Source organism: Erythrolamprus reginae, chromosome 6 (genome assembly GCF_031021105.1).
Source record: "Erythrolamprus reginae isolate rEryReg1 chromosome 6, rEryReg1.hap1, whole genome shotgun sequence".
Lineage (NCBI taxonomy): Eukaryota > Metazoa > Chordata > Lepidosauria > Squamata > Dipsadidae > Erythrolamprus > Erythrolamprus reginae.
Genome location: NC_091955.1, coordinates 14,050,877 through 14,071,581, shown reverse-complemented (window position 1 = coordinate 14,071,581; position 20,705 = coordinate 14,050,877). Strand labels below are relative to the sequence as shown.

The following is a 20,705-nucleotide window of genomic DNA, read 5'->3' as shown; positions in this document are numbered from 1 at the left end:
ACAATTAATTGCCGATCAGTTTCCGGTCACAATTCAAAGTGTTGGTCATGACCTTTAAAGCCCTACATGGCCTTGGACCGGGATTACCTCCGGAACCGCCTGCTAGCGCAGGAATCCCAGCGACCGATAAGGTCCCACAAAGTTGGCCTTCTCCGGGTCCCGTCGACTAAACAATGTCGTTTCGCAGGCCCCAGGGGAAGAGCCTTCTCTCTGGCGGCCCCCGGCCTCTGGAACCAACTCCCCCCGGAGATTAGAACTGCCCCCACCCTCCCTGTCTTTCGTAAACTACTCAAGATTCATTTATACCGCCAGGCATGGGGGAGTTGAGATAGCTCTTCCCCCTAGGCCATTACAAGTTATGCATGGTATGTTTGTGTGTATGTTTGGTTTTATAATAGGGGTTTTTAGTTGTTTTTTATTATTGGGTTGTACATGTTGTGTTTATTATTGTTGTTAGTCGCCCCGAGTCTATGGAGAGGGGCGGCATACAAATGCAATTAATAATAATAATAATAATAATAATAATAATAATTATTATTATTATTATTATTATTATTATTATTATTATCATTAATTAGAAACATAGAAACATAGAAGTCTGACGGCAGAAAAAGACCTCATGGTCCATCTAGTCTGCCCTTATACTATTTCCTGTATTTTATCTTACAGTGGATATGTTTATCCCAGGCATGTTTAAATTCAGTTCCTGTGGATTTATCTACCACGTCTGCTGGAAGTTTGTTCCAAGGATCTACTACTCTTCCAGTCAAATAATATTTTCTCATGTTGCTTTTGATCTTTCCCCCAACTAACTTCAGATTGTGTCCCCTGGTTCTTGTGTTCACTTTCCTATTAAAAACACTTTTTTCATGGGAGAAATGAATTAATGTCTCCCATGAAAAAAACAATCCCAAGACTTACTAATGTTTCTTTCTCCTTCTTGCAGCAAAGTGAGTGAAATCTTGCTTAGAAAATGCCAGTCGGACCCTGGGAAGACTTGCCTTCACCCCCACTACCCACCTCCTAAAGCCTCTCACTCTTCCCCCAACCTTGACGAATGGCTCTGGAGTCTCCCCTATTGCGAAGCCTTGATGAAGGAGAAGGGCGCAGTTCGTAATCCTGACATCTCCGGTTCCGTGGCTTCCTTTTTCATGGGCGCTGAAACTTCTGGGACGTCTACGGATATGGACTCGTCCTCGGAGAAAAGTTTTTATTCACTCTCTGAAGATTAGCTTGGGGGGGGGGGCTAGCAGGGGACTTTACACCTTTGAAGTTTGTGTTCTTCTAGCACTTGGCCAAACAATCTTTTAGGATACTGCTTCCTGATCTGAGCAACTTTGAAGTGCTAAGGTACTAAGCGGAAGTGGCCTTCAACTCAACACACTTCTGCATCCAAATTCTGGGAGTTGAGGCCCACCGGTCAAAAAGTTGCTGAGGTTGGGAAACACGACTTTAGGAAGTCTTTTGTTTACAACTTGGTTGCCTTTGAGGCATCTATCTGGGCTTCAAGGCATTTAGGCTTCTTGTCTAGTTTCTTGATAGTGGACAGCGGGTTGAAGAAGCCCAAGCACAGTAGAGCGTTTTTGTACCCAAAGAAAAAAAAAATTCCAGCAGGAAGACAATCTACATCTCCTCTGTTGATGGTTTTATATTGGGATAAGCATGTGTAACACGTTAAATTTTTTTGTTGCTAAAAAAATATATTAAGATTTGTCCCTCTTGGGTGACTTTTTAAAAAGTTCTTTCCCCCCTGTACCTGCGTGGAATTACACATCTTCTACTTAGAGAATACAGGACCTTTAAGGAATTCCTTTTTTTAACTTGACATATCTAGCAGAGAGTTCTTATTGAAAATGAAAAAAACCCACCCTGCCTAACATAAGTAGGCAGATTGGGAGCAGAAAGGAATGGTATTCGATACCTTTATTTTTTTAAACGGGTAAAACTATTTTTCATTAAAAAGATATTGTTCATATTGTTAATATTATATATAGGGGATGTTGGAGAATTTCCCAATTTCTCCTCTTTTTATTGGACTTTTCCTGAAATTAATCTCCAGGAACACTAGTTGCGGTGCAACGAATCGCTTTTTTAAAAATTTGCAACTCCTTGACTGCCACAAGGAAAGCAAAGGGTTTTCTAATTTTTGCGGTGCTCTCCAAAATCTCATAAAAACACACAACGCAGAGACACACAGATACTTTTATTGCCAAAGAGGCTTCTATCTGCTACTTTTTTTTCCGTTGAAGTTCACTGAAGATGCTCACCTAAGCTGGAAGCGCTCCAAAATTGTAGATGCATTTCCCAGAATTCCCAAGCAGCGTGAGCTTTGCTGAGAATTCTGGGAGTTGAAGTCCACCCATCTACAAATGCCCTACAGCAGTGTTTCTTAACTTTGGCAACTTTAAGATACATAGATTGGAGGATTCTGAAAGTTAAAATCCACATGTCTTAAAATTGTCAGAGTTCAGAAGCACTGTTTTGGAGTGCTGTATCTAAAGCAGTATTTTATTTTCTGCGAATGATGTAGTCTTTACATCTAGATATCTTTAATTCAAATGAATAAACCATAAAATAATTCATTGGTGAAAGAGAGATGCAGAGGTTTTTTTAAAATTATGTTTATTAGCTTAGTGAACTTGAGATCAGATGTCCAGTTTCCTTAACAGGAGAAAGTAATATAAATCTATAAAATGATTTGGAATTTGTGGATCTTTTCATTGTAACTTGATTTAACTTGATTTAACTCAAAACAAGCAATAAGCAAAGTCATCCAGAGCTGGAAACTCATATTATTTCTGCTTTTCCTCCTTTTAATAATGAAACTCATACATTGTTCAGTCCAGGCTTCATGAACACGCATGCAACTTAAGCCTTAATTTTCAATAATAGTAGGAAGCAACAATAATATGCCATCATAAATCAGCCATATTTCAAATGGATTCAATAATTTCTTTGTGTGTCATTTGCTGCATAAAGTGACAGGAATTCCTGCACATGGTGCACAAATATTTAAACCGCATTTTGGGAAATCAGACTTTTGCTATGAGTAACTTACCAGCTCTGCACTTTGCCACTATAGTAATGGCAATCCCTTATTTTCTTATGAGATATTATAAAGTTTTCAATCCAAGGGTTAGGGTTAAGTTGGAGACTTGTTACAAATTAAGCGGAGAGTGAAATCCTCATAGGAACCCAACTAGCTGCTTTTATTTATTTCAAATTCATTGCCAACTTTGTAGCAGGTTTTATTCTGACAAAATATCTAATCTTTAAGAGGTTTATTTTTTCTTTTTAGCATTTTGAAGAAAATCTAAGAGCTGCTGAGTGGAGAGGAGGGGGATGAAATGTAGTTAAAACAGTTTTTCACAATGTTAAAATGTTTGATAGCATGGACACAGATTTATTTATATTTTTTTGGTGCTATATTCAGCCAGTGCCAAAGTACTGTTCTTATTTTCCTAAACTTTTATTGTATTTCCAAAAAATGAACTATCTGTAATATCTCTGCAATTTGCAGTGTTTTTAAAGAAGCAGAATAAAGAGTTGTGTTTGGTGATCACTGTGTTTTGTTCATTATCACAAGTCGAATGCTTAATTGCTTGATAAAACCACTTTATGAGGTGATTTATGAATATTACTGCATTTCTGTACTATCTTAATTGTTCATAATGCTGCAAGATAACATTTCACTCATCGCCCAAAGCAGTAAATATTAATATTATTAATAATAATAATAATAATTTATTGGATTTGTATGCCGCCCCTCTCCGTAGACTCGGGGCGGCTAACAACAATGATAAAAACAGCATGTGACAATCCAATAATAAAACAACTAAAAACCCTTATTATAAAACCAAACATACACACAAACATACCATGCATAACTTGTAATGGCCTAGGGGGAAGGAATATCTCAACTCCCCCATGCCTGGCGGTATAAATGAGTCTTGAGCATAGTTCCTCTAAGCTGAGCAGTGAGCAATCGCTCACTTAAAAATCATCAACTCAGAGTTTTCCAAACCTGCCCAGAAGCCGAGAGGGAAAGAGTGAGAGGGAAAGAGAGAGAGGAAGAGAGGAAGAGAGAGAAACAGATAGAAAAAAGAGAGGAAGGAAAAGAGAATGAAAAAGAATGGGAGTAAGGAAGAGAGAAAGAAAATCAAAATCTAGTTTGAAACTAGCTCAACTATTTAAGTGGCATTTTAATATTGATAGAGTTGCCCTATTATGAGCTCACTGTTATAGACACACAGTACAGTATTTTATTTTGAAATTCTCTGAGGCAAAACAGGGTGGGTTTTTTATTTGTTTGTTTGTTTGTTTATTTATTTTTAATTAATTAATTTATTTATTTATTATTTCTGTGCCGCCCAGTCCTGAAGGGACTGCCGCTCAGACACTATACTTTTCCGCCCACCCCAAAAAAAAATTAGAGGGAACACTGGTCTTGAGTAGTTTGCGAAAGACAGGGAGGGTGGGGGCAATTCTAATCTCTGGGGGGGAGTTGATTCCAGAGGGCCGGGGCCGCCACAGAGAAGGCTCTTCCCCTGGGGCCCGCCAAACGACATTGTTTAGTCGACGGGACCTGGAGAAGGCCAACTCTGTGGGACCTTATCGGTCGCTGGGATTCGTGCGGTAGTAGGCGGTTCCGGAGGTAGTCTGGTCCAAAGCCATGTAGGGCTTTAAAGGTCATGACCAACACTTTGAATTGTGACCGGAAACTGATCGGCAGCCAATGCAAGCCACGGACTGTTGAGGAAACATGTGCGAATCTTGGAAGCCCCACAATAGCTTTCGCGGCTGCGTTCTGCACGATCTGAAGTTTCCGAACAATAGAAACACAATAAAAAATATTGTGTTTCTATGACTATTTTTTGCAAATGGTAAAGCGTTCCTTTCTATAATTCCTCTTCCTTTTTTTAAACAATGATTTAACAAAGCTTATTACAAATAACAGTTCATGTGATCTGATCCTTTTCATAAAAATTCAAATGACTGGAAAAACATAACACCCATGCAGAGTATTTGGCTTTATTTTAACATTTTATGAATCATTCTGAGAGTGGGGGTGGATCAAGTCTTTAAACAGAGGCATTTTGGTGGGGAAGGCAAGGTGGAGGTTTTAAACTTAATGCAAAATCCGTGTGTATATACACAAAAGGATTATTGCTCTCCTTCAGTAATTATCTGGGTTCAGAGTTCTTTGTAAATTTGTCAAAAGTTCTTTATTTGTTAAAGCTTTGAAAACAAAATGCAGGCTGTAGATAATGGAACACAGAAAACTATTAAAAATGAATGTATATGAGACAAAACATTTTGAATAGGTAATAGTTCAGAGCAAAATTGCTTAGTTGCAGTTTGTAGTAAATGGAACACAAAAGAATGGCCTTGTACATAGATTACCTTCAATAAAATAAAGTAACACTATTTATAAATGCTATGACTTGGGAATAAAGCATTCCAGATTTCTGGTGATCTTGGCTTCTAATAATTCAGCTAAATTGAACCTGTTCTGCTAAGTGTCCAGGAAATCCAACGGTTTAGATTAGACTGAGAAACTGAAATTATGTCCTTGACTACACAACAGTTCATTTACAAAGTTATAACAGCGTTGAAAAATGTGACTTCTGACCATTTTTCAGAGTTGTATGACCTTTGTATTATACTCATGGTCCCGTGATCAAAATTCAGATGCTTGGCAACTGGTTCATATAGAATAGGCTAGAATAAGAATGGAATGGAATGGAATAGAATAGAACTGTCTGTGAAACAGTCTTTCCTTAGAGCTTTCCATAGAGAATTTTCTCTGCTTCCACAAGGCATTAAAGATATTCTTCTTTGATTCGGCAGATTGAAACATCTTTGGAGAGGGGGGGAATGTTTTAACATGTTTTGTGGTTTTATTAGTTGTGTTTTAGCCAAGTGTGTGTATTGCCTACTGGCTGTTATAAATAAACATTTATTATTATTATTATTATTATTATTATTATTATTATTATTATATTATTATTATTATTATTATTATTATTATTATAGAATAGAATAGAATTTTATTGGCCAACTGTGATTGGACACACAAGGAATTTGTCTTGGTGCATATGCTCTCAGCGTACATAAAAGAAAAATATACATTTGTCAAGAATCGTGGTACAACACTTAATGATTGTCATATGGGGAATGAATGGGGAATAGAATAAAATGGAATGGAATAGAAAGAATAGAATAGGAATACTTTTATTGGCTAAGTATGATTGGACACAAAGGAATTTGTCATAGGTGCATATTTATGACAGTATCAGCATCTCAAGGTGATGTTGATCAACTTTTGTGACCTTTGGACAAGCCACAAAAACAATGGGGAAGTTAGATTCGCTTAACTGGGTGACTTGACTTATCAAGTGATTCACTTAACAGCAGGGACAAGAAAGGTCGTAAAAAACGGGGCAAATCTCCCTACAGCAGGGTTAAGCAAAGTTGTTCTATGACTTTTGGACTTCAACTCCCAGAATTCCTGAGGCAACCATGCTAGCTCAAGAATTCTGGGAGCTGAAGTCTTCATGTCATAGAAGAGCCCACTGAGCCTAACCCTCCCCCTACAGCAGACCTGGGCAAAGGGCGGCCCATGGGCTGGATGCGGCCCGCCCGCTGTCTGTGACCGGCCCGCGGAGTTTGGAAGGAAGGAGAAATGGAGCAAGGAAGGAAGGGAGAAATGGAGGGAGGAAGGAAGGAGAAATGGAGGGAGGAAGGAAGGCAGGAAGGAAGAATGGAAGAAGGAAGGAAGGAGAAATGGAGGGAGGAAGGAAGGAGAAATGGAGGGAGGAAGGAAGGAAGGAAGGAAAAATTCTCTTTCCATGCCCTTTTGCAAAAGTCCAATAAATGCTCATTTTTAATTGTTCATTGGTTTCATTGGCCTTTCCAAGAAATTTAAAGCAAACGCCTCACCCCACCTCTCAGGGGGAAAAAAGGGAGGAGGAGGAGGAAGAAGAGGAATCCAAAGCTATTTTCAGGCAAAGTCTCCACTATGTTTTCTCAACTGACAATGTAGGTCAGTTGAAGAGAGGCAAGCTGAAAGAGAAGTAAAGAACTGCCCAAAAGCAGAAATAAAAGGCAGAGAAAACCAGAGAGACAAAAGCTTCTCTCCATCTGGAGAAGGAAGGAAGGAGAAATGGAGGGAACAAGGAAGGAAGGGCTGGGCAATTAATTAATAATTATAATATAATTATAATGTACTGTATAATATATAAAATAATATATAATTATATATATAATATATAATTATAATGTATAATTATAATATAATTAACTCAGTTCTACCCAATAATATACAGTATTGGGTAGAACTGAGGTAATTATATTAGTCCCGCCCTCTAAAACCATCCCAATTTCTCATGCGGCCCCCTGGCAAAATTAATTCCCCACCCCTGCCCTACAGCCTTCTGCCAGAGGGCAACGGCAGGTTTGTTCCCGGCGTGCAGTCTGCTGTCCTCCAGCGGCCGCTCGATCCTCCTCTCGCTGTTTAGCCACTACCGCCCTAAGGAGAAAAAAAATAACTGGAAAAGAACTGGCGGAAGTGTCGGCACAGGGTGATGTCGGTGGTGGCGTCCCGCTATACTGTACTCTATCTCTAAAGTCTCACGCTGCGCCCGAAGGAAGCGATTTTTCTCTCTTCCGCCCTTTTTTCTTCTTCGGACCAATCAGAAGCGAGCTTGGCCTCGGAGCTTCCGAAAGACGGCGAGAAAGAAGAGGTCTTGAGAGAAGGGGCGGCGCATGCGCAGGAGGCGGAGCGGCGCGCTGTCGAGGCCATGGGGACCGTTCACGCGCGGGTAGGAGCTCACCCGGCTGACCTTGCGGGAGGGGCAATGGCGGGACTGGGACGCCGGTCGAGGGTGGTCCTCTGGGCGTGGGTAGAGTGTCCTCACACCGGAGACGGTGGGAGGCTCGTTGCCTCCCCCGAACGGACTGAGCTCTGGTGTTCCAGCACACAGGGGAGGGGGGAGTTCGGTTGCGTGAAAGAGCCCCCTCCCCACTCATCCCCGTGTTAGTGGGAGAGGAAAAACAACCTCCCCCCCCAAAAAAAATACGGCATTTGGATCCATGGCTGACATTCATTATTTCCCCCCCGCCGCGCCTTTAACGGCAGTCCTCGACTTACGACGGTTCGTTTAGTGACCGTTCACAGTGGCGCTGACAAAAATGTGGGCTTGGGACCGAAACTATACTGCTAAAAAAAAACACCAAAGGGAACACTTAAACAACACAATATAATTTCAAGTAAATCAAACTTCTGTGAAATTCAACTGTCCACTTAGGAAGCAACACGGATGGACCATCAAGGCATACAAATATAATAATAATAATAATTTTATTTTATTATATTATTATTATTATTATTATTATTTTATTATTATTATTTATTAGATTTGTATGCCGCCCCTCTCCGAAGATAATTTTATTATTATCTTATAATAATAATAATAATAATAATAATAATAATAATAATAATAATAAATTTCACATGCTGCTGTCAGCACATTCTGTCAGCAGAGTTAGAAACATAGAAGATTGACAGCAGAGAAAGAGCTCATGGTCCATCTAGTCTGCCCTTATAGTATTTCCTGTATTTTATCTTACGATGGATCTATGTTTATCCCAGGCATGTTTGAAGTTCTGGAGACCACATACAAAAAGATATGGATAAAATTGAGTCTTTGGAGAGGGGCAGCATACAAATCTAATAAATAATAATAATAACGGGTCCAAAGATGGGCTACCAAAGTGGTGGAAGGTCTTAAGCATAAAACTTATCAGGAAGGACTCCATGAACTCCATCTGTATAGTCTGGAGGACAGAAGGGAAAGCAGGGACACGATCAAAACATTTAAATAGGTTAAAGGGTTAAATAAGGTTCAGGACAGAAGCGTTTTTAATAGGAAAGTCAACACAAGAACAAGGGGGCACAATCTGAGGTTAGTTGGGGGAAAGATCAGAAGCAGCGTGAGAATATTTGATTGAAAGAGTCGTAGATGCTTGGAACAAACTCCCAGCAGACGTGGTTGGTAAATCCACAGTATGAATTTAAGCATGCCTGGGATAAACATATATCCGTCCTAAGATAAAATACAAGAAATAGTATAAGGGCAGACTAGATAGACCATGAGGTCTTTTTCTGCCGCCAATCTTCTATGTTTCTATTCAACTTTGTACAGAACAAAGCATTCAATGAGAATATTTCACTCATTCAGATCCAGGATGTGTTCTTTGAGTGTTCCCTTAATTTATTTATTTTGAGCAGTGTATAACAATAGCGTTTAAATGTGAATGATGGACGGTTGGTTGTGTTATATTGGGGTTTTAACTTTTCTAATTATTCATAATTTGATTATTTTTATATTGTTTGATTGAATTTTACTCTTGTAAGCCGCCCTGAGTCTGCAAGGAGAAGGGTGACCTATAAATCAAATCAAATCAAAATAAATAATTGATTTAGACTTATATACCGCTTCATAGTGCTTTTGCAGCCCTCTCGAAGCGGTTTACAGAATCCTCAGATGCTTGGCAACTGACTCAGACTTATGACTGTTGCTGTGTCTCAAGGTCACCGGATTCCCCTTTTGCAACCATCTGATAAGCAAAGTCTTGGAGGCCAGATTCACTTAACAACCGGGCTACTAATTTATTGACTGCCATGATTCACTTAACAGCCGAGGCTAAGAAGTTAGTAAAAGGAGGCTACGTTCGCTGAACAAGTGTCTCACTTAACAACCGAGCTGATGGGCTCAAGCGTGGTCATTAAGTTGAGGACTAACTATATTTTGTGCAGCCTAAACAGGGCGCCTCGTCCTCTCTTCCCTCGTTTCTCCTGCAAATGACAATCCTGCATGGTGGGCTGGACTGAGAGGCAGGACTAAGTTTCTGACCCATCTGCCTTCAGTAAAAGGTTTTATTCTTGGCTGCTCCCAATAAGACGAGCTTTTGAGAGATTGGCACCCAATATGACACGGTTTGTGGGTTACTTCCTGTGGCTTCTAGTGGGTCCAATACCGATAGTCATCAACTTAACAATACAGTGTTCCCTCGATTTTCGCGGGGATGTGTTCCGAGACCGCCCGCGAAAGTCGAATTTCCACGAAGTAGAGATGCGGAACTAAATACACCATTTTTGGCTATGAACAATATCACAAGCCATCCCTTAACACTTTAAACCCCTAAATTGCAATTTCCCATTCCCTTAGCAACCATTTAGATTATTACTCACCATGTTTATTTATTAAAGTTTATTAAAAAAAATATTTATTAAAGGCAGACGAAAGTTTGGTGATGACATATGACGTCATCGGGCGGGAAAAACCGTGGTATAGGGGGAAAACCCCCGCAAAGTATTTTTTAATTAATATTTTTGAAAAACCATGGTATAGACTTTTCGCCAAGTTCGAACCTGCGAAAATCGAGCGAACACTAGTTCATTTAGTGACCGTTAGAATGGCAGTGAAAAAAAGTGACTTACGGCTGTTTTTTGTAATTACGACCTTTAAAGCATCCCTATGTTCGTGTGATCAAAATCCAGAGGCTTGGCAGCTGGTTCATACTTACGACCATTGCTGTGTCCCAAGTTCGCACGATCACCTTTGGTGACCCTTTGACCAGCAAAATCAATGGGGAATCCAGGTTAAACAGCTGGGGCAACAAACTTAACAAATATCTCATTTAACAGAAATTTTGGGTTCAATTGTGGTCAGTCCACGGCAGCGGTCCCCAAACTACGGCCCGCGGGCCACATGCGGCCTCCTTTAGGCCATTTATCTGGCCCGTGGGTCTTTTCCAAGGCCGCACTGGTAAAGCAGTAAGAACGTCCCCCTCAATCTCATCTCACCCGAGGTAAAGTAAGGCTTGCCGAAAGCTGAGCTGGGCACAACACATACACACACACACCCGCCTCCTTCTCTTTGAGTTGCTAGCTCCTGTTTTCTGAATGGGGATTGACTGGGAGTCCGGAGTCAGAGGGTGGAGGCTTGTCGGGTGAGTCCTCCGCGGGGAGAGAAGAGGGAGGGTGAAAGAGGGAAAAGAGAGAGAGAGAAGTGGAGAGAAAGAAGGGAAAGAGAAGGGAAAAAGCGAGGGAAAGAGAAGTGGAGAGGAAGGAAAGAAGGAGGGAAGGGAGGGAAGGAAGGAAGGGGGAGAAACAGAGGGAGAGAGAAAGGGAGGGAGGAAGAGAGATAGCAAGAGAGAGAGTGAGAAAGAGACAGAAAGAGCAAGAGAGAGAAAGAAAGCAAGAGAAAGTGAGCAAGAGAGAGAGAGAAAGAAAGCAAGAGAGAGAGAGAGAGAGAGAGACAGTGAGTGAGAGAGAAAGAAATAAGGTATGTGCAGTGTGCATAGGAATCTGTTCATAGGTTTTTTTAATAGTCCGGCCCTCCAACAGTCCGAGGGACAGTGAACTGGCCCCCTGTGTAAAAAGTTTGGGGACCCCTGGTCCACGGAGAGGGGTCATATAAGTCCCAATTAATAATAAATAAATAAATATCAGACAGTTCATGGATTACTCACTCTGGATTCTGATGGGCCCATTAGGCTTACCCTGACCTGATGGGCAAATATTCCCCATCCATACTGCCTGAGGTATTGTGGAAGTCCACACTTCTTAAAATTGTCGCATGGCTTAATTTCCAAGACATTAAGACTCGATAAATGCTGAACATTAAATTTGAGAGTGGCATTGAAAAAATTAAGGAGATGACAACTAGGGGAAGAAACTAATGCCTAAGCGTCAATTTACTGTCCTTCAAGGTGTAATAATAATAATAATAATAATAATAACAACAACAACAACAATAATAATAATAATATATTAGATTTGTATGCCGCCCCTCTCCGAAGACTGGGAGGCTGAGTAAACTAAGGTTCGTCTGTAGACACCTCAACTGCTAATATTTGTAATGAAATAGTGACGTACACCTATATTGCAACAATACAACATTATTCCATGTACGGTGGTACCTCTAGTTACGAACTTAATTCCTTCCGTGACCAGGTTCTTAAGTAGAAAAGTTTGTAAGAAGAAGCAATTTTTCCCATAGGAATAAAATGTAAAAGCAAATAATGCATTCGATTGGGGAAACCATAGGGAGGGTGGAGGCCCTGTTTCCTCCCAGGAGATTCCTACAGAGGGCCCATGGATGCTTCTCCCCGCCTTTTCTGGCCCTGTTTCCTCCCAAGAGATTCCTTGAGAGGCCCCATGGAGACTTCTCCCCACCTTTTCTGGCCCTGTTTCCTCCCAGGAGAGTCCTAGCGAGGCCCCACCGAGGCTTCTCCCTGCCTTTTCCAGTTACAGTTTCGGAGGCTTGGGTTAGTAAGTGGAAAATGGTTCTTGAGAAGAGGCAAAAAAATCTTGAACACCCGGTTCTTATCTTGAAAAGTTCATAATTAGAGGCGTTCATAGGTAGAGGTACCACTGTACTTATGTTTCCAATGTAAAGGGATGTTGATGGTGCCTTGGTTAATACGTACACTTCTTTTTGGAAAAAAAGAAACTGTTCAGCAATCTAGTAGTTTGTTTGATCGATTATTAAACTATTGAATCTGCATTTTCAGAGTTTGGAGCCTCTTCCCATGGGTGGTCCTGATTTTGGTGGTGCAGGTGAAGAAGCAGAGCTTGTGGAGGTTGAACCAGAAACTAAGCAAGAAATTCTTGAAAATAAAGATGTAAGTATAAGGATTTCCTGCCTTCCCCCTTGAACCCCAACACCCTGGCCACAAACTATTACCAGTCCATCTTGTTAGACACCAGTCCACACAGCTAGAGTAAGCTAATGAAGCTTCGACTGTATTTGCAGCTGATCCTCAGCATTATCATCCCTTCCATCTCAGGTCATCTGGGGCAGTCCTAATGTCTGGGAGGAGTTGGTTCCAGAGGGCTGGGGCCGCCACAGAGAAGGCTCTTCCCCTGGGTTCTGCCAGACGGCATTGTTTAGTCGACGGGACCTGGAGAAGGCCAACTCTGGGACCTAATCGGTCGCTGGGATTCATGTGGCAGAAGGCTGTCCCGAAGATATTCTGGTCCGATGCCATGTAGGGCTTTATCGGTCATAACCAACACTTTGAATTGTGACCGGAAACTGATCAGCAGCCAGTGCAAGCCGCGGAGTGTTGACGAAACATGGGCATATCTAGGAAAGCCCATGATTGCTCTCACATGATTACCATTACAGATGGTACATCTTTGAAATGAAGACTCCTTGTATAAATTCAAGTGGGCTAATGTAGTTTATTTAAAATAAAAATCTTAGAAGGATACAGTTTGGGAAACATGCAAGAAAAAACTAAAGATGATGTATTTAATGGGTTTGTATGGAGGGAGGTATTTGGTTTGATCTAACGTAATCAAAATAAAATCCTGGGCCTCAGTTTTGAAGAACTTGGAGCAATTAGAAATATTAGTCTTCTCGACAAAATTGCTTAGTCAAGGTACTCCCAACTGTTAGATGGTAGAGGCTCTGCTTAATATTGAATGTATCTTCACAAAACCTGTGACAAAATCTTCATGTTTATGGAATCATTTTATCTACTAATGCAAAAAATTCTAATATCTATTTAATACTTGTTATTTTGCTTTTTAGGTGGTTGTTCAACATATACACTTTGAGGGACTTGGAAGAACTAAAGATGATATTATCATGTATGAAATTGGTGAAGTTTTCAAAGCTAAGAATCTGATTGATGTGAGTACTGAAATTGTTTAACCCACTATCTAAAAATCTCAACAGTTATGTTACATGAGCATCTTTATTTAATTCTGTAGAAATGTAGAGATATGATTGCTCCACTTGTGTGCCCAAATAATCTTGCAAAATTTTACTAAACGTTTTTAGTATTTTCAAAGGAGGTTTTGAGCTATATCAATTTGTGATTGTGGAATGATAACTGATTTTTTTTTCTGGTGGACACAGATTTATGAATTTCAGGGTTTACTTTTGACATAATAGTATGCAGGGCATTTCAGTATGAATTATCTCAAACTCAGCTCTCTAATTTGAGCATGAAATGAGCTGCCGTAGGCGTTTTAAGCTTCAGTGTTGCACATTTTCATTAAATTATATGGAACGTTCTATAGTTAAGGGCAGTTTCTTTGTGTAGCTTTTCCATGTGGCCTTGATCTTTCCGTACCCCTTTAAAGGGAATAGAAATACTACATTTGATCTTGAAATCTGGACAGGGAAATTACTCAAATACAGTGGTACCTCGGTTCTCGAATGCTTTGGTTGTCGTACATTTCGGATACCGAACAAAATTTTCAGCAAAAATTTCCTTCGGTACCCGAACAAAAATTCGGATACCGAACAGCCACAGAAAATTTTGTTCATTATCCAAAATGTTACCGCTGGGGGCGGCTGCAATCCCGGCAGCTTTGGGAGGCTCCTTTCCTCAGTGCTTCGTCTTGTTACCTGTAGGCAGCTGCACCAACTTTCCCCTGCTCGGCAGCGGCTTCCCTTCGATGAGCAACTATGCCGGGAACGTCACTTAATGAAGGGAAGCTGCTGGAGTGGCGGCAACTGCTGAGATGGCTCCGGCGGCTTCCCTTCATCACGTGACGTTCCCGGCGCTGTTGCTCCTCGAAGGGAAGCTGCCGCCGTTGCCGCCGCCGGGAAGGAGAAAGTTGGTGCAGCTGCCTACAGGTAACAAGACGAAGCACTGAGGAAAGGAGCCCCCCGAAGCTGCCGGGATTGCAGCCGCCCCCACCCTTCCTGCAGCTTGGAGCGCTTATAGAGCTCCTCAGATTTTATATCCCAAAGGAAATAAAGAAAATAGATTTAATTGGTTCCCAGCGACTCAACAGGGGCTGGGAACCAATTAAATCCATTTCCATTATTTCCTATGGGATAAATTAATTCGGTACTCAATCAAATAGGTTCTCGACCATACTTCTGGAACGAATTCTGGTCGAGAACCGAGGTACCACTGTATCTATCTGTGCACATATCTGAAAAAAAGGAATTGCTTTCCAAGACAGTAAAATATCCCTAGGGAGTTGGTTAATATTTTTTAATGGAAGGACAAATACATAATATGTAATCCAAAGAAATTAAAATCTAATTTTGTAAACGTTACTGTACAGATCTTAGGAAATCCAGTGTCTTTTATGTAAATGCATAGCTTACTTAGATAGTTTTCAACAAATGAATGGGTGTTGATCTAACACAGTGTTTTTCAACCAGTGTGCCGCGAGACATGGTCAGGTGTGCCGCGAAGCTCAGACAGAAAGAAAGCAAGAGAGAGAGAAAGAAAGCAAGCAAGAGAAAGAGCGAGAGAGAGAGAAAAAGAACTAGAGAAAGAAAGCAAGAGAGAGAGAGAAAGAGAGGGAGGGAGGAAGGGAAGGAGAGAGAGAGAAAGACATAGAGGGACGTAGGGAGAGAGAAAGAGCAAAAAAGAGAGGAAGGAAGGAAGAGAAAGCAAGAGGGATGGAGAGAGAGAGAAAGAAAGAGGAAGGAAGGGAGAGAAAAGAGGGAGGGAGAAAGAAATAGAGCGAAGGAGAGGAAGAGAAAAATTTTTTGTCCAAACTTTTTTTAGGCCCCCTCCCGCTCAATGTGCCCCAGGGTTTCGTAAATGTAAAAAATGTGCCGCAGCTCAAAAAAGGTTGAAAATCACTGATCTAACACATAGGTTCTGGAAATATTTGCAATAATTTGATGATGACTTGAGGTGTGAAGCTAAGCCTTTTGTATTTTGAAGGTGATGAGGAAATCACATGAAGCTCGTGAAAAGCTCCTCCGCCTAGGAATATTCAGACAAGTTGATGTACTAATTGATACCTGTCAAGGTAAGAATAAGTTGGAAGGGACCTTATTTTTTTTTAGTTAAGTGAAACATTAGTGTGAGTGAGTTTTGCCGTATTTTACGACCTTTCTTGCCACAGTTGTTCAATGAACCACCGCAGTTAATAAGTTACTAACCCGGTTGTTACGTGAATCTGGCTTTTCTGTTGACTTTGCGGGTTAGAAGGTCGCAAAAGGATATTATTATTATTATTATTATTATTATTATTAGTAGTAGTAGTAGTAGTAGTAGTAGTAGTAGTAGTAGAGTAGTACCTCGACATACGAGTTTAATTCGTTCTGGACCTGGGCTTGTAACTCGATCAACTCGTATCTTGAACAACTGTTCCCCATAGGAATCAATGGAAAAGCGATTAATGCGTGCAAGCCCAAAAATCAGAAACCGGCCGCCACCACCGAAGGAGGCTTGAGCCTCCCGATCCTCCCCGCCCCTTTGCCATGCATGTCATCCTGCATGCCTGTCAATCTTGTGTGCGCCGCAGAACGGGAGGAGCCGGCGATGCGCGCCCTGCCTCCCCCACCCTGGCTGCGGGCCATCTGCGCCGTTGCTCCGCTCGGTCGGCAGTCCCGGAGAGGCAGGAGCCGGGCGCTGGCCTGCTTTTTGTCCCCCGCCGCCGCCGCCTGCGAGCGCTCTGCCAGGCGGCTCCCCACGCTCCGCGCCTCCTTTGTCTCTGGGTCTGCGGAGGGGGGGAGGGAAGCAGAGCGGGGCGGCAGGTGAGGCGATCGCCTCTCCGCTCGCCAAGAACCACGGGGAAGGAGGAAGAGAGAAGCAGGCGGGCAGCAGCCGCTTTCCTGCTTCCCTTCCTTCCTTCCCAACCGGCCTCTCGAGGGCGGGGGGTTCCCGGCCTCGGAGCTAGCAAGGGGGGCGGCGACCGGGTCCGGCTCCCACCGCTGATGCAGTTGCAAAGCGCTGCGCCCCCCTGACGGCGTCCGGCAGCTTCCGAAGCGGCGCTGGGTGAAAGAGGCCTTCCGCCGCTGCCTGCCCCGCTGCCCGCCCGCCCTCTTTCGCCCAGCGCCGCTTCGGAAGCCGCCGGACACCGTCAGGGGGGCGCAGCGCTTTGCAACTGCAACTCTGTGGGACCTAACTGGTCACTGGGATTCGTGCAGCAGAAGGCGGTCCCTGAGATAATCTGGTCCTGTGCCATAAAGGGCTTTATAGGTCATAACCAACACTTTGAATTTTGATCGGAAACTGATCGGCAACCAATGCAGACTGCGGAGTGTTGGTGTAACATGGGCATATTTGGGAAAGCCCATGATTGCTCTCGCAGCTACATTCTGCAGGACCTGAAGTTTCCGAACACTCTTCAAAGGTAGCCCCATGTAGAGAGCGTTACAGTAGTCGAGCCTCGAGGTGATGAGGGCATGAGTGACTGTGAGCAGTGACTCCCGGTCCAAATAGGGCCGCAACTGGTGCACCAGGCGAATCTGGGCAACCCCCCCCCTTGCCACAGCTGAAAGATGTTTCCCTAATGTGAGCTGTGGATCGAGGAGGACGCCCAATTTGTGGACCTTGCAGGAGTGAGCATGCAGAAGGAGAGTGGTAGGGAAACATGAAAGAAAGGCCAGTCTCTTGGCTTAGCTGGAGTTTGGATCTTGTGTGATGACCCAGGGCACGGCACAGAGATAACACAAACAGCTGGTGCTTCAAACGGGCCATTTTAGGGCTCCAAATCTCCCCCAAACCAACCTCAAACAGTGAAAAATGGTCATAAGTTCCTTTTTTCAGTGCCGTTGTAACTTTGAACAGTGACTAAATGAACTGATGTAAGTCAAGAACTACCTGTACAATGACACTGGAAAAAAAGAGACTCGTTATTATTTTTCACAGCATGCCCATGGTCACATGATCAAAATTCAGATGCTTGGTAAATGGTTCACATTTATGATGATTGCAGTGTTCCGGGGTCATGTGATTCCCTTGCGACTTTCTGACAAGCAAAGTCAATTGAGAAGCCTGATTCACTTAACAATTATGCTAGTAACTTAACAACTTCATATATTCATTTAACAATTGTGGCAAGAAAGGTCATACAATGGGGCACTAATTGTCTCACTTAGCAACAGAAATTTTGGGATCAATTGTGGTCATAAGTTGAGGACAACTTATACAGCATATTTTATCCCTTTTAATTTGTTGTGATGTTTTATGCTATGGTTATATTTTAATAAGTTGCCTGGAGTTATTTAGTTAAAATGAATGGCCATATACAGTGATCCCTCGATTTTCGCGATCTCGTTCTTCGCGAAACGCTATATCGCGATTTTTCCCACCCGATGACGTCACTCTCTTCCTTCCTTTCTCATCTTTCTTTCTCTCTCTCTTTCTCTATCTTGCTTCTTCCTCTCTCACACTCTCTTCCTCCCTCTCTCATCTCTTTCTTTCCTTCTCTCTCTTTCTCTATCTCTCCCCCTCTTGCTGGCGGGCGGCGGGCGGGCGGGCGGGCGGGCGAGCGGGGGCATCAGCGAGGAAGACCCAGGGAAGGTTCCTTCGGCCGCCCAGCAGCTGATCTGCTCGGCAGCGTGGCAGCAGCGAGGAGCCGAATCGGGGTTTCCCCTTTGCGTGGGCGGCGGGGAAACCCCGATCTTCGTCTGCTCGCTGCTGCTGCGCTGCTGAGAAGATCAGCTGCTGGGCGGCCGAAGGAACCTTCCCTGGGTCTTCCCCGCCACCCACGCAAACTCCACCATCTGCGCATGCGCGGCCATGAAAAAAGGGCGGCATGCGCAGATGGTGTTTTTACTTCCGCAACCCTACATCGCGAAAAATCGATTATCGCGAGGGGTCTTGGAACGGAACCCTCGCGATAATCGAGGGATCACTGTATATTCACTAAAATAAAAACGTACTTTAAAAGAAATTATTTCAGCTGATGTTGTAACCACCATCACCCCAGCAATCGCACCAAGCCTGTGGTATCACCGAGACAAATCACATCTATCTTCCCCACTTTTGACATTAAAAAAATTCTGTGCAATTCAATCTGACTCTATCTCACTGTTCAAAGAGTGCGTATCTTTTCGGCCAGGGGGGCTCAGCAGCGCTGTTTGCCTTGACTAATAAACGCATGTGTGTGTTTCTGGGTTTAGGTGACAATGCTCTTCCAAATGGGTTAGACGTCACCTTTGATGTAACAGAACTGAGAAGATTAACTGGAAGTTACAACACCATGGTTGGCAACAACGAAGGAAGCATGGTAGGTCTTGCGTCATTGGTTGCTGTCAAATGTCAGTAGCTGGGCCATTTAAATAGAAACACAATTTGGCTTCGTTTTGAGAAAAAAAAGTCCTCCGATTGTGCACGGTCTGTTTTTTCCTGCTTATTCTGTAATCTATCTATCTAAGAGCCAAATGTCACTCACGCATCATCGTGAAATGTCCAGAACTGTAAAGCCTAGAAACTTGAAACTTGGCACTTATCTTCCGCTTGGCTTCTATGGGCTTGCTTAGAAAGGGTTTTATTTTAAAATGATCATCAGATCATTAATCATTAAGCCGGGGTGCAGCAGCAGGTAGAGGGCTGTACTGCAGGCCACTGAAGCTGACTGTAGATCTGTAGGTCAGCAGTTCAAATCTCACCACTGACACAAGGTTGACTCAGCCTTCCATCCTTCCGAGGTGGGTAAAATGACCCCGATGGTGGGGGCAATAGGCTGGCTCTGTTAAAAAGTGCTATTGCTAACATGCTGTAAACTGCCCTGAGTCTAAGGAGAAGGGTGGCATAAAAATCAATCAATCAAACAAACAAATAAATAAATATTTCTTATATTATTATTAACATGATCTGAGGGAAAGGAGTTAGACATTCTACTTCCCCTCCCCACCTGAAAGGGGGATAGGAGAGGAGAGGCCTGAGGGAGAGAAGGGGAGAAAAGGGAAGAGACTTCTGTGAGGCAAGCCTGAGGGAGAGAAGGGTATAGGAGAGGATCAGTGGGCCCAACTTGAGGGAGAGAAGGGGGAGAGGAGAGGAGAGACTTCTGTGAGGCAAGCCTGAGGGAGAGAAGATTATAGGAGAGGATCAGTGGGCCCAGCCTGAGGGAGAGAAGGGGGAGAGGAGAGGAGAGACTTCTGTGAGGCAAGCCTGAGGGAGAGAAGGGTATAGGAAAGGATCAGTGGGCCCAACCTGAGGGAGAGAAGGGGGAGAGGAGAGGAGAGACTTCTGTGGGGCAAGCCTGAGGGAGAGAAGGGGAGAAAAGGGGAGAGGAGAGGCTTCTGTGAGGGAAGCCTGAGGGACAGAAGGGTATAGGAGAGGATCAGTGGGCCCAGCCTGAGGGAGAGAAGGGGGAGAGGAGAGGCTTCCGTGGGGGAGGCCTGAGGGAGAGAAGGGGAGAAAAGGGGAGGGAAGAGACTTCTGTGAGGCAGGCCTAAAGAAGAGAAGGGTATAGGAGAGGATCAGTGGGCCCAGCCTGAGGGAGTGAAGGGGGAGAGGAGAGACTTCTGTGGGGCAAGCCTGAGGGAGAGAAGGGGATAAAAGGGGAGGAAAGAGACTTCTGTGAGGCAAGCCTGAAGAAGAGAAGGGTATAGGAGAGGATCAGTGGGCCCAGCCTGAGGGAAAGAAGGGGGATAGGAGAGGAGAGGCTTCTGTGGGGGAAGCCTGAGGGAGAGAAGGGGAGAAAAGAGAAAGGAAAAGACTTCTGTGAGGCAAGCCTGAAGAAGAGGAGGGTATAGGAGAGGATCAGTGGGCCCAGCCTCAGGGAGAGAAGGGGGATAGGAGAGGAGAGGCTTCTGTGGGACAAGCCTGAGGGAGAGAAGGGGAGAAAAAGGGAGGGAAGAGACTTCTCTGAGGCAAACCTGAAGAAGAGAAGGGTATAGGAGAGGATCAGTGGGCCCGGCCTGAGGGAGAGAAGGGGGAGAGGAGAGGCTTCTGTGGGGCAAGCCTAAGGGAGA

The 20,705-nt window shown here is 43.4% G+C and overlaps 2 protein-coding genes across 3 annotated transcripts in view; both read left to right on the top strand.

Moving 5' to 3' along the window:
- LOC139169316 (1-acylglycerol-3-phosphate O-acyltransferase Pnpla3-like) overlaps positions 1 to 3,559 on the top strand; it is a 40,815-nt gene extending 37,256 nt beyond the window's left edge. The window contains exons 9-10 of one of the 2 annotated variants that reach the window (XR_011559444.1): positions 947 to 2,353; positions 2,436 to 3,559. Coding sequence is in view for 1 of the 2 variants with exons in the window: in XM_070755292.1 (XP_070611393.1) it covers positions 947 to 1,232 (286 nt within the window). In the remaining variant the exon portion in view is untranslated. Of the gene's footprint in view, positions 1 to 946 lie in introns of both variants that reach the window. The other variant, XM_070755292.1, reaches the window with a different exon arrangement.
- Positions 3,560 to 7,715: 4,156 nt separating this feature from the next.
- Positions 7,716 to 20,705, top strand: part of SAMM50 (SAMM50 sorting and assembly machinery component) — a 45,286-nt gene continuing 32,296 nt past the window's right edge. The window contains exons 1-5 of the mRNA XM_070755290.1: positions 7,716 to 7,823; positions 12,583 to 12,693; positions 13,608 to 13,709; positions 15,718 to 15,805; positions 18,909 to 19,015. Of these exons, the coding sequence (XP_070611391.1) occupies positions 7,803 to 7,823; positions 12,583 to 12,693; positions 13,608 to 13,709; positions 15,718 to 15,805; positions 18,909 to 19,015 (429 nt within the window). The 5' untranslated portion in view covers positions 7,716 to 7,802. The remainder of the gene's footprint in view (positions 7,824 to 12,582; positions 12,694 to 13,607; positions 13,710 to 15,717; positions 15,806 to 18,908; positions 19,016 to 20,705) is intronic.